The 14,003-nt window shown below is 35.5% G+C and overlaps 2 protein-coding genes across 7 annotated transcripts in view; one reads left to right on the top strand and one right to left on the bottom strand.

The window, feature by feature from the left end:
* LOC105476846 (ribosomal protein S6 kinase B1) overlaps positions 1–5,151 on the top strand; it is a 62,049-nt gene extending 56,898 nt beyond the window's left edge. For all 3 annotated transcript variants that reach the window (XR_011615687.1, XM_011733110.3, XM_071082832.1), the window contains 2 exons: positions 241–353; positions 1,381–5,151. Coding sequence is in view for 2 of the 3 variants with exons in the window: in XM_011733110.3 (XP_011731412.1) it covers positions 241–353; positions 1,381–1,618 (351 nt within the window). In the remaining variant the exon portion in view is untranslated. The remainder of the gene's footprint in view (positions 1–240; positions 354–1,380) is intronic.
* The window catches only part of LOC105476915 (ring finger protein, transmembrane 1), a 32,933-nt gene that overhangs the window by 12,690 nt on the left and 6,240 nt on the right, over positions 1–14,003 (bottom strand). Inside the window, exons 5-9 of one of the 4 annotated variants that reach the window (XM_071082839.1) lie at positions 13,446–13,599; positions 12,371–12,529; positions 11,321–11,386; positions 8,860–8,961; positions 7,055–7,915 (exon numbers count right to left, since the gene is read on the bottom strand). In XM_071082839.1, coding sequence (XP_070938940.1) covers positions 7,781–7,915; positions 8,860–8,961; positions 11,321–11,386; positions 12,371–12,529; positions 13,446–13,599 — 616 coding nt within the window. In that variant the 3' untranslated portion in view covers positions 7,055–7,780. Of the gene's footprint in view, positions 1–7,054; positions 7,916–8,859; positions 9,073–11,320; positions 11,387–12,370; positions 12,530–13,445; positions 13,600–14,003 lie in introns of those variants that run through there. The other 3 variants (XM_071082840.1, XM_071082841.1, XM_071082842.1) reach the window with 3 other exon arrangements.

Raw genomic sequence — 14,003 nt, 5'->3', positions numbered from 1 at the left:
GTGGAATTTTGTTTGCTAGCAATCAGGCTCAAAAGAATTCTGTTTTCTTGAAGTGTGTGCCTCACAAAATGGCTGGAAGGAAGTTAACAGGTCTAAAAATGAGGTTGAGGATGTGGGAGAGTGTACACATTGGTGGCTTTAGGTGTGCATCATTGTGTAGGTATGTCAGACTGAACAACCCCATTTTCTTGAGATATATGGCAAAACGCCATTCTGTAGTCCACTGTTACTGTCTTTCAGGGTTTTACATATGTGGCTCCATCTGTACTTGAAAGTGTAAAAGAAAAGTTTTCCTTTGAACCAAAAATCCGATCACCTCGAAGATTTATTGGCAGCCCACGAACACCTGTCAGGTATTTCACACTCTTATTTTCACTTTTTTTTTTTTTTTTTTATTACAACCTATGAGTGAGAGTGTTTGCTTAAGAAATTTATGCCAAGTTACATAAATGAAGGACTGTCATGTTCTCTTTGGTTGACATAAGCACAACATCTGTATCTCACATTGCAAAGGACTAGTCTGACTAATCTGTGATGTTATATGGTTTACCTTCCCTCCTGAAAGTAAGCAGCCACACTGGCAAATGTTTCTCTTTATCCATTCACTCAGCATTTATTGTGCACCAAGAGCACCAGCACTGCATGCTGCATGTTCTGTGTGTGTGTGTGTATAGTACTATAATACAGTAATTGTCCCTGTCCTGATAAGGCTTACAATGTAGTGGGAGAGTCACAATAGACAAAGGATATACAAAAATATAAGTAGTGCTAAGTGCTATAATTTAAAAGCGGGGGGGGGAAGGAATGTAGTGGTAGACAGCAGAGGAAAAACAAGGGGGCTTCTACTCACAGTGGTCAGAGAAAGGCCTCCCTGGTGTAGTAACATCTAGCAGTGAACAGAAAGAGCCAGCCCTACAAAAATAGAAGGTTTAAGAATGTTGCAGGCAGAAGAACAGCAAATGCAAAAGCCCTGAGGGAGGAGAAAAGTTGTCCTTTTCCTGGAAATGAGATCATTGTTCCTGGAGTGTGTGGTGAGTGAGAAGAAGGGCAGAGGTTTGGAAAAGGATTTTATTTTAAATGCAGTAGAAAGCTGTTTTGAGCAGGGGAGAGTAAAATGATATATATATATATAATATGTATTTATATATCATTGAGGGGTTTGGGGGTCAGGTGTAGAGGTAGAGACTGGTTAGGAAATTCTAGCAGTTAATCTAGGCGGGCGAGAGATGGTTCAACTTTTGCCTTTGTGCTAATCCACATGCAAATAAAATTAAACGAAAATAAATGTCATATTACCCCACTCCCTTTAAATGTAAAGGAAATATGTCTTGTTGAGATGACCCTTAAACAAATGAATGATAGCTCTTCCTTGTCTTAAAGCCCAGTCAAATTTTCTCCTGGGGATTTCTGGGGAAGAGGTGCTTCGGCCAGCACAGCAAATCCTCAGACACCTGTGGAATACCCAATGGAAACAAGTGGCATAGAGCAGATGGATGTGACAATGAGTGGGGAAGCATCGGCACCACTTCCAATACGACAGCCGAACTCTGGACCATACAAAAAACAAGCTTTTCCCATGATCTCCAAACGGCCAGAGCACCTGCGTATGAATCTATGACAGAGCAATGCTTTTAATGAATTTAAGGCAAACAAGGTGGAGAGGGCGATGTGTGAGCATCCTGCAAAGTGAAACAAGACTCAAAATGACAGTTTCAGAGAGTCAGTGTCATTACATAGAACACTTTGGACAGAGGAAAAATAAACATGGATTTTAAAAAATCAATCAATGGTGCAAAAAAAAAAAAAAAAACTTAAAGCAAAATAGTATTGCTGAACTCTTAGGCACATCAAGTAATTGATTCCTCGCGACATCTTCTCAACCTTATCAAGGATTTTCATGTTGATGACTCGAAACTGACAGTATTAAGGGTAGGATGTTGCTTCTGAATCACTGTTGAGTTCTGATTGTGTCAAAGAAGGGTTATCCTTTCATTAGGCAAAGTACAAAATTGCCTATAATACTTGCAACTAAGGACAAATTAGCATGCAAGCTTGGTCAAACTTTTTCCAGCAACTTGGAATCAAAGACAAAAGAAACTTACCAATTGATGTTTTACGTGCAAACAACCTGAATCTTTTTTTTATATAAATATATATTTTTCAAATAGATTTTTGATTCAGCTCATTATGAAAAACATCCCAAACTTTAAAATGCGAAATTATTGGTTGGTGTGAAGAAAGCCAGACAACTTCTGTTTCTTCTCTTGGTGAAATAATAAAATGCAAATGAATCATTGTTAACCACAGCTGTGGCTCGTTTGAGGGATTGGGGTGGACCTGGGGTTTATTTTCAGTAACCCAGCTGCAATACCTGTCTGTAATATGAGAAAACAAAAAAGAATCTATTTAATCATTTCTACTTGCAGTACTGCTATGTGCTAAGCTTAACTGGAAGCCTTGGAATGGGCATAAGTTGTATGTCCTACATTTCATCATTGTCCCGGGCCTGCATTGCACTGGAAAAAAAATCGCCACCTGTTCTTATACCAGTATTTGGTTCAAGACGCCAAATGTGCTCAGCCTTTGGCTGAAGAACAACAAAAGAGAGTCAGGATAAAAAATACATACTGCGGTCGGCAAGGTGAGGGAGATAGGGATATCCAGGGGAAGAGGGTGTTGCTGTGGCCCACTCTCTGTCTAATCTCTTTACAGCAAATTGGTAAGATTTTCAGTTTTACTTCTTTCTACTGTTTCTGCTGTCTACTTTCCTTATATTTTTTCCTCAACAGTTTTAAAAAGAAAAAAAGGTCTATTTTTTTTTCTCCTATACTGGGGCTACATTTTTTGATTGTAAAAATATTTGATGGCCTTTTGATGAATGTCTTCCACAGTAAATAAGAAAACTTAGTGACTTAATTTAGGAAACATGTTAACAGGACACTATGTTTTTGAAATTGTAACAAAATCTACATAAATGATTTACAGGTACAAAGAATAAAGGTAACTTTACCTTTCTTAAATATTTCCTGCCTTAAAGAGAGCATTTCCATGACTTTAGCTGGTGAAAGGGTTTAATATCTGCAGAGCTTTATAAAAATATATTTCAGTGCATACTGGTATAATAGATGATCATGCAGTTGCAGTTGAGTTCTATCATCTGTTTTTCTTTGTCTTTTATAATGTCTTCAGTCTGAGTGTGCAAAGTCAATTTGTAGTATTTTGCAACCCTAGGATTTTTTTAAATAGATGCTGCTTGCTATGTTTTCAAACCTTTTTGAGCCATAGGATCCAAGCCATAAAATTCTTTATGCATGTTGAATTCAGTCAGAAAAGAGCAAGGCTTTGCTTTTTGAAATTGCAACCCAAATGAGATGGGATGAAATCCTATGACCGTAAGCAAAAACAGAACCATGAAAAATGATTGGAAATATACCTTTTCAATTGTGGCAATAATTGAAAGAATAGATAAAAGCTCATCTTTGGACAGAAAGCCTTTTAAAAAAAAATCACTCCCTCTTACCCCTCCTCCCTTATTGCAGCAGCCTACTGAGAACTTTATGACTGTTGCTGGTAAATTAGAAGCTACAATAATAATTAGGGCAGAAATTATACTTTAAAGTGCAGATCCTCGTTCTCTGACAATTTGTGATATCTGAAAAAACAGAACCCAAAAAGCTATGGTGATATGTACAGGCATTATTTCAGACTGTAAATGGCTTGTGATACTCTTAATACTTGTTTTCAAATATGTTTACTAACTGTAGTGTTGACTGCCTGACCAAATTCCAGTGAAACTTATACACCAAAATACTCCTCCTAGGTCCTATTTGCTAGTAACATGAGCACTGTGATTGGTTGGCTATAACCACCCCAGTTAAACCATTTTCATAATTAGTAGTGCCAGCAATAGTGGCAAACACTGCAACTTTTCTGCATAAAAAGCATTAATTGCACAGCTACCATCCACACAAATACATAGTTTTTCTGACTTCACATTTATTAAGTGAAATTTATTTCCCATGCTGTGGAAAGTTTATTGAGAACTTGTTTCATAAATGGATATCCCTACTATGACTGTGAAAACATGTCAAGTGTCACATTAGTGTCACAGACAGAAAGCACACACCTATGCAATATGGCTTATCTATATTTATTTGTAAAAATCCAAGCATAGTTTAAAATATGATGTCGATATTACTAGTCTTGAGTTTCTAAGAGGGTTCTTTATGATTATACCAGGTAAGTGTATAAAAGAGATTAAGTGCTTTTTTTTCATCACTTGATTATTTTCTTTAAAATCAGCTATTACAGGATATTTTTTTATTTTATACATGCTGTTTTTTAATTAAAATATAATCACTGAATTGAAGTTTACTAATTTGATTTTATAAGGTTTGTAGCATTACAGAATAACTAAACTGGGATTTATAAACCAGCTGTGATTAACAATGTAAAGTATTAATTATTGAACTTTGAACCAGATTTTTAGGAAAATTACGTTCCTTTTTCCCCTTTTATGGTCTTAACTAATTTGAATCCTTCAAGAAGGATTTTTCCATACTATTTTTTGAGATAGAAGATAATTTGAGGGGAGGGGTGGAGGATGCATGTATGATATTCCATAAATTCAACATTCTTTACTATAGGTGATAAATGATTATAAACAAGATGCATCTTAGATAGTATTAATATACTGAGCCTTGGATTATATATTTAATATAGGACCTATTTTGAATATTCAGTTAATCGTATGGTTCCTAGCTTACAAGGGCTAGATCTAAGATTATTCCCTTGAGAAATGTTGAATTTATGAAGAATAGATTTTAAGGCTTTGAAAATGGTTAATTTTTCAAAAACATCAATGTCCAAACATCTACCTTTTTCACAGGAGTAGACACTAGCAAGCTGGACAAACTATCAAAAAAGTATTTGTCACACATAACCTGTGGTCTGTTGCTGATTAATACAGTACTTTTTCTTGTGTGATTCTTAACATTATAGCACAAGTATTATCTCAGTGGATTATCTGGAATAACATCTGAAAGATGGGTTCGTCTATGTTTGTGTTTGCTCTTTAAACTATTGTTTCTCCTATCCCAAGTTGGCTTTGCATCTATCAGTAAATAAAATTCTTCAGCTGCCTTATTAGGAGTGCTATGAGGGTAACACCTTTTCTGCTTTTCATCTTGTATTTAGTTTACTGTATTATTTGATTTCGGATTGAATGAATGTAAATAGAAATTAAATGCAAATTTGAATGAACATAAAATAGAAGTGATTTATTTTTTATTATCCTACGATAGGAAGAAATTAGTATATATATCAGGTGTATAAATGGTTTAAATTTATTTTCATTAACATGTCAGATGTGTTCAAGTTGTCATATAAATAAACTATGTAAGGAATGGGTTAAAAGCTGTTCTGCTGAGAAATTGAAGCTATTTAAGTATGTAACAAGTTTACTGATTTTTATGTTAAATGTTACACATCTTTGATTTTCATGTCAGATAGTAGACACGAATTGTTTACTTTAAAAAAATACATGTAACAACCTACGTGAAAGCTAGCTTCACAAAAAACTCTAGGAAGACCTTCTTGTGCTAACAATCAACAATTTGTTCAGCCATACTTGGTCAGCTACATTTGAAAATTTGATGTGTATGCACAAAATAACGTAGTGAACAAATCTGTTTTAACTAATGTCTCAATATATCCAGTGTAAGCTGGGTATTCTGCACAAACCACTTCTTATCTGTGAGGTAATTATACCACACTTGCCAAGGGAATTTCTCTACAGAAGCTCTCAAACTGATTTTACCTTGCTATACAACATAGTAGCATACCAATACTGGTAAAACAATCTTTTAGAAGTCATGATTTGAATTCAGAATAAATGAGTTTCTGAATCTGTATTACCTTTTTTTGAGGTGAAGGAATAGAGGGATGGAAGAAATGCTTCCAGTTCATCAGCATTGTTATTGGATGGCATAGCTCCATTAGATTTTCTCCCTTTTCAATTTATAGGTAAACTGCATTCCCCCAAAAAATAAAAAACCCACCATGCACCTCCTTGGTTATTTAATCACATTAAGAAACAGTACTGTCTGAATAGTTACAGGGTAAACAAATTGTATTACATAGGTATTGTAATAGGGCTGAAGTAAAATGCTATTCTTGTGTTTGAACAGGAAGTCATCTTGGCTATCCTTCACAGCCGAATTGTAATCCCAAATTGTTTTTCTCACCCATCCTCTGCTGTATACCTAAATAATACAACTATTAGCATCACCACAAAGCCATTTAAATATTTGTAGTGGGTCTCAAAGTAGATAACAAAGTGAAATATACTATGATTGAATACAGTTGTCCTTACAACGTGGTAGTATTTACCTGGAGAAAAAAAGGTACAGGCTTGCTAATGTTCATTTGTCAATTTGGATGGCCATACAGTCATGAAAGTGCCTTCTATAACCAGTTGGTCAGTATCCTTATTAATCCACGTGCTGGTTTAGCTTTTGTCTTACCGGTACAGCAAATTTGTTTTCTAGCTCTGCTTCCTAAGTTCTCCTTTCTACCACCTTTTCCTCGACTACAAACTGATAGATGTACTCTAAACTTAGATATAAGCACTAGCAGCCCTTCAGACATGTTTTAGATTTCGGATTCCTCCTTAGAGGTAACAAGGGGAGAAAGTGCTTCATTCCCTTTTCTAACACCCTGCACAAATACCTAGAGGCAAAAAACCACACTATAAAAACCTCATGACCACCTCTCAGTGCAAGCTTTAATCTTCCAATTGATGGTGATTCAAGCATAAAATTCCAAAACTTTTATGGAGAAGACTAATTATAAGGGCAATTCTTCTAAGATTTTAGGGCATCTGCCTTGAAACTTTTTTCTTTTTTTTTTTTAAATAGAGATGGGATGTTGCTCAGGCTGGTCTTGAACTCCTGGGCTCAAGCAGTCCTCCTGCCTCTGCCTCCCAAAGTGTTGGGATTACAGGTGTGAGCCACCATGTTTTTTATACTATTCAAATCATGAAGTAAGCCAGCTGTTTGTAATCCACATGAATTATTTTAATAGTTACTTCAAGATACTCCATGGTACTATACAAAAAGCATGATCATGAACATTAAAGCTGATGGCAGGAAGAATTTATGACATCCACAGACAAAGTGAATCCATTTATTTTCACTGATTACTAGTCTTACTACAGAGAATAATACAATACTAAAATGTATCATCCTCAGTAAATTAATCTTCACTTAGAAAATCTGTTACTGATAAAATATAACATTTAGAATTTTCATTTAAAAATACAAATTTTATGAAAATATTAATTTTTAGGATGGGAATTATAAAAGTCAATGCTGAACAAAATTCTACTATTAGATAGTATGTATCTTAAAATATTATGAAAAATATTCTTTATTCTGAAAACAATGTCAGGAAAGAATACCTGAGTTCTCTAAATCCACTAGTTCTAATTTCAAATTGCTGTTTTGGGTAACATTAAGAAAACACATTTACAATTTAACACTGCAGTTACCTGTCAAATAATTAGAATAGAATAAATGTTGCACATACATTAGGTTGAACATTATATATATTTTAAAATAGGGTTCTTTCATTTAATCTTTTGGTGAATTGGACCATAAGTCTTACATTCTAAAACCATCTGGAAACATTTTTCTTGCAGCCCTGAAAATCATTCTGATGCCTTATCAGGAGTTATGACCAAATGACATTAGTATTTTGTGGCCTTAATAGTTTATACAACTTAATATATTTGAAGGTGTGATGAAGTGGCTCCATCTTTCCATTTGTTTATATGGTCTGAAATCACAGTTCTGCAGAGTGGACATGTTTTCTCTCTGTTAAACCATAAGGTAATGCACTCTTCACAAAATATATGCTGTAATGGAATTAAGAATTAGATTTTATACTTGATAATAATTTTAAATCCATCACATTGTAGGGAATGAAAGGGATTCTTTTTTTTTTTTGAGATGGAGACTGGAGACTTGCTCTGTCACCCAGGCCGGAGTGCAATGGTGCCATCTCGGCTCACTGCAACCTCCACCCCCCCCACAGGTTCAAGCAATTCTCCTGCCTCAGCCTCCCAACTTGCCGGGATTACAGGTGCCTGCCACCACCATGCCCAGCTAATTTTTGTATTTTTAGTAGAGACAGGGTTTCACCATGTTGGTCAGGCTGGTCTCGTACTCCTGACCTCAGATGACTCACCCACGTGGGCCACCCAAAGTGCTGGGATTACAGGTGTGAGCCACTGTGTCCAGCCTGAAAGGGATTTTGAAGAGCACTAATCCCCTCATTTTACAATTGTGAAAATGGAGAACGTATGAGACATTCAAGAAGCAAAGAGCAGTATGATTGGCACTAGTGTTCTGGCTGTACCATCCATTTAACCATAAAAGTTATACTTAGGTGACACCTTTAAGATTAAGTGTGATAACAGCTTAAAGTCTTGGAGTTACTAGTAACTGCCATAAAGTGTAGGAAAGGGCCACAATCCAGTAACAAATGGTGTTGTTCTAAATGGCTAGTATCCAATTATAAAAATAGCCTGTTTTTTAATCACTTTGGTATTCAATCTGCCAGTTAAATTACTTTTCCCTTTTATACACTCCTCTGCATAAAAATTTTCAGAATATAAGGGACAAAGCCAATCCACCAATCCCCGATAATGAATAAATTACTAGTATGTACACTGACTGCTACCTTCCACTAAACACTAGATTTTTTTTTTTTTTTTGCCTTACAACAAACATAAATGTGACTTTTGCAAGTCACAGAAAAGTGTTGTATTTAGGTTTTTAAATTTAAAAATATAATTACCTGACAGATGAGAAGAACTGGCTTCTGAAATTCAGCTTGACATACTGAACAAATATCATCCACATCTGAACACTGTCTCTTGCTGGCAGCCACTCCATAACTCTATGAAGATAGTAAGTTCTGTTCATCTACAAATTTCCTTCTTTCCTGTTCTCAAATTACATAAGTGATGCTGTACTTCTCAAATCTCCCTGGAACCAGGCATTTGAAAACCTTCCCAAAGGATACAAACATTTCAAAGCTGAACTACATATACAGAACCACCTCTTGAGTGTACCAAGATGAAATCATTAAATAATACATAATAGGATTTTGGAAGATTGTTAGATCTACTAGCTTTCCAAAGGATGACAGTGCTTCAAATTCAACATAACTGGCTTAAGAGACTAGGCAATCTGAAACATAACTATTATAAAATCTATAGCCATGTATTATTTGACCCTGGACTGCCAAATGGAGCTCACTTATTACCTGCAGCAGTGGTTCATAAAATCAATCCAGCCAGAGCTTGGCTGGCTGAATGTAACTCATGTGGAAAGCTTGCTTTAAAAATAGATTCCTCTGTTCCACACAATATTGATTCAGTAGGACCAGACACATTGGGATGTGACCCAGTAATCTAATTTGAAAGGTCTCCAAGTGACTGCAATATGAAGAAGACTTAGGGACCACTGAAGAGTGTTCTGCCACTAGGTCTAAAAATTATTCCAAATTATAAAAAGCATTTAGTGCTAAACATGAAAAAGTTTTACAGAGAAACTGCAACTGTAAATGTCGCTTGGGTAGAATAACTACTGTGAAAACTAACTGAACAAAAATGCAATTATTTGAATTTTCTTCTCTTCTAATGTCCTACTAACAAGTTTCTCGTCTCTAAGATTTTAACTTCCTCACCAGATTCAGAACTTAGTCATTAACTAGATGTGACGTTAATAACCCTCAGTGAAATTTGGAGAAATCAAAATGTTACAGATGAAACCTGCTTTCTGTAGAAATGATGGGGAAGAGGTAACTAAAGAGATGTAAAAACACCCAAGTTCAGTCACGGTCATGAGGGTAAAACATGACTTAACATATCTGAAGTTACGTAAACTTCTTGTACTAAACGTCTCAGGCTAACAACATCAAAATCAAAGTAAAACTCAAAGGAAAAAGATATTAAAAGTTAGGTCTTTTTGAGACTGGTGATACAGATTTCAGAAACAAGTCAGAATACTGTTAGATGATCTTGGTGTCAATTTCCCTTCAGTAAGGTATCATTTAGCAAAGTACATGTGCAGATAATTATGCTGACAAGCTTTTAAAACATTACTCATCTGGCATCTTGGAGACTCCTTCTCCAGATAGTAACTGCCATTGCCCTGGTAAAGGAGACTTGAACAAATCAAAGTATTGATGACTGATATCCTCTCTATAGTTTGTCTCAGAGAAAGAATATCAGGGTATTTTCTTGAGAGTATTTCGGCACAAATCTTACAAGACCAATTATAGTAAAATGGTTGATGCTCAGATAATCATCAGTTGAACTGACTTGGACAAAGCTGAACTCTCTGAATTTTATTATGTCTTGTCTAGAGAAAGAAGCTTACATAGGATGTAGCAAAGTTTGTTTCTACATTGCTAGCTCTATCTTAGGGAAAAGATGCCCTGGCCAGTTAGTCTGGTTTACTTTGTAAACATAAAACTTTTTTTTTTTTTTTTTTTACAGTATATTACTCTGTTGGCATTCTTTTAAGTCAGTCTCCTTGAGCCCTGGTGAAATGACTGCAAAGTTGAGAATCAAACCCTGAAATCTGGTGACCACATGTAGGTACTGGGAACCTTTCAGGCTACTAAGTAGTAAATTAGGGTTCTCTATGACATCCTTTCACTGCAATTTGCAACATCAATAGAATCACATAATCATATTATAAATGACATCAGAGTCTCAATTAATTGTTAAATTTCATGCCATGAACTTATTTGTGCACATATAATCGAGCAATGGGGAAATTTGCTCCAGTAAGAAAACTGCAAGAGACATGATTTTTGGCAATGAGCTTTCTAAACATACACAATAAATTATAGTCAAAGGATTTTCACAGGTGAATAAGGAGTTAATAGGAACACACAAAGCCCCCATTTGTGGATTAAAAAAGAGGAACAAAAGTTCATAAGATTTTTAAGGGTTTACAAGCCCTTAAAAATGTCAAATGGATTGAAGGGGCAAGAGACAAGTTCAAATATATAAGCACTCCAACAATTAGCAGGTGGTTGTCAATGTGTGTTTCAAGAATCTGATCATAGAGATAAAATTCCTAAATTATTATAGCCCCAAGTGCCAAAGTACTAGAAAATCATCAAAGTAAAAGAAAAGGATCATCCATTTATGAAATCCATTCTTGTAAAACTGCTGAACTAAAAAAATTTTAGCAATGAAGAATGGTGAAGGTGTTTTTCTTAACTGATAAAAAGTACTTACTGGTTGTGTAAAAAATATTCGTAAAACCTGTCTGAAAGTTCTCAGATGCCCAAAAAATTCCAAAAGCTGAAAAGGGAAGTAAGAGATCATTTATTAATTCAACAGTCCTATCTGCTAAACCCAAAAACCAAAGCTGAAACCCCGTAACATCAAATCCTCATATTAACTTAATGCTCATTATATGTCACAAGTAATCATTTTGTGCTGAATATTTTATTCAATTTATAGATTTGAGCCATCTCAGCAAGCTGAAGTACATTTAAACACCTAGAGTAACAATTTGATCAAGACAAATACAAACAACTATGTCAAAGTCAAAGTAATTTTATCTGATTCACGTTTTTAACATTTAGATTTTATTTTATTACTATTTTTGAGACAGAGTCTCATCTGTCGCCCAGGCTGGAGTGCAGTGGCATGATTTCAGCTCACTGCAACCTCTGCTTCCCAGGTTCAAGCAATTCTCCTGTCTCAGCCTCCTGAGTAGCTGGGACTGCAGGCGCCCGCCACCATGCCTGGCTAGTTTTTTTTCGTATTTTTAGGAGAGATGAGGTTTCACCATGTTGGCCAGGCTGGTCTTGAACTCCTGACCTCGTGATTCGCCCACCTCGGCCTCCCAAAGTGCTGGGATTACAGGCGTGAGCCACCGCGTCTGGCCAACATTTAGATTTTAAAGTTTCAGAAAGTGATTATTAGGTTGAGGGGCACAGGCATGGAGCGAACAGGGCAAGGTACTCTACTAGTTTAAGAATTATGTGTATGACAGTGTTACTACCGAGGATGGGTATGTTCTATTCCACTTGTTTTCCCTACTTAGATAATCCATGCTATGTGAAAGTCTACTCCCCTTCCCTCCAATGAAAACTGAGGACCGCTGGATTAAGATAGTCTATTTCTGTTTCTCCATTTCTAAACAGAAATAGAACCTGCTATTACTTCAAACTAGTGATACAAAGATAAACTATAAAACTGTTAAAGAGGAAAACAGTAGTATATATCAGTAATCATTAATATGAATCATGCAGTGACAAGATTTGTAATGTTACCTACTTTTAGTACGAGGTAGAGTAAAGCCAGCAATATCCCAAGACTCCATCTAGTTACGTTAGCAAACTCCCCATAGCTTATAAGATAGCGAAACCAAACTGGTATGGGAACAAAAGTTCGGTAGTATTGACATAATTCTTCTAAAAGCATGTACCAGTAACCCTAAAAAATAAGAAAACAAATAGATCTACCCAAACTACTTAACTACATAGCACAAACAATACTAGACTAAGAACACTGAGTATATGATACAATAATATAAATAACTATAAAATTAATCTTCATAATGATTATGACTGAACCTCAAGTGGTTCTCACATATTACAGTCACTGAGTGGTCTGCTTTGAAAGAATTTCTAGGCTGGACATGGTGGCTCCCAGCACTTTGGGAGGTCAAGACGGGCAGATCACCTAAGGTCAGGAGTTCGAGACCAGCCTGGCCAACATGGTGAAACCCCGACTCTACTAAAAATACAAAAAGTAGCTGGGTGTGGTCGTGGACACCTGTAATCCCAGCTACTCAGGAAGCTGAGGCAGGAGAACTGCATGAACCTGGGAGGTAGCAGTGAGCCAAGATCACACTACTGCACTCCAGCGTGGGCAACGGAGTGAGACTCAGTCTCAAAAAAAAAAAAAAAAAAATATATATATATATATATGTAGTGAAAATGTTTTATGTATATTGCAAGTAAAACCTATGTGAGTATGTTTTTGCTGACTATAAAAATTTTAAAGTTTTAATTGCCTATGGGAAACCACTGAATAATTGTATATAGTCAACTGTCAATTGATAATGCCTTGGAGAACAGAAGTACAAATCTAAATAGTTTCCCATATATGATGTGGGGACTGATTTTTAAATTATTCTGAAGCAAATATAATTCTGATTTTATCCAAATAGGTTAATAATCAGGTTCAAGTGCCTCAACAAATGGTTGCCAAGCTGAAATAATACAGATAATTAAAGCTAGTTAGCAAACTGACAAATTCCAAAAGGAGGATTCATTTAAACAAAGACTAAATAGCATTAATGTGATTTGTTAACATCACTCCAATAAAGCATAAGTTAGTTTCTTACCTTAGATTTAAAAGGCATGATGAAAGAAGGCACCAATAAAATAAGGCATTTTAAGCCCATGAAAAAGAATTTCAGAATGAAGTCTGTAATTCCAACAATCCAAAGTACTTCCCAGAAGCTCAAATGGTCCAAAGTAGGATTTAAAAAAATTAAGCTACCAAAAGAAAAACATCAGAATTTACCAGAGCAACATACAAAGGTAAAGTATTAATAAAGGGTTTTAATTTGCTACAAATATTTTGATATGTAAAAAATATGAATTTGGCAGGATGTCAGAGTTCATAATAATGGAATGGAGGATCATTTTGCTTATTTTAGAGAGACTTTTAGAATGTTTGGATTTTAGATCTTCCCTTTATAGAATAAGGAAAAAGTCTTCAGTTTGTCATAGTTGACACCTTTCTAGCCTGTAAACGAGAAAAACTCATCAATACCAAACATCTGCCATGTTTTTCTTAACCAATTCCAATTAAGATTCCATCTCTTCCTTTCAGTGAATTGCTTGTCAAGATCATCAACTCCCTCTGTATGGCTAAATTTCAAGGTCACTTCTCTTTT

Source organism: Macaca nemestrina, chromosome 17 (assembly GCF_043159975.1).
Source record: "Macaca nemestrina isolate mMacNem1 chromosome 17, mMacNem.hap1, whole genome shotgun sequence".
NCBI lineage: Eukaryota > Metazoa > Chordata > Mammalia > Primates > Cercopithecidae > Macaca > Macaca nemestrina.
The sequence above is the reverse complement of the archived record's forward strand: the minus strand, read 5'-3'. Positions and strand labels throughout refer to the sequence as shown.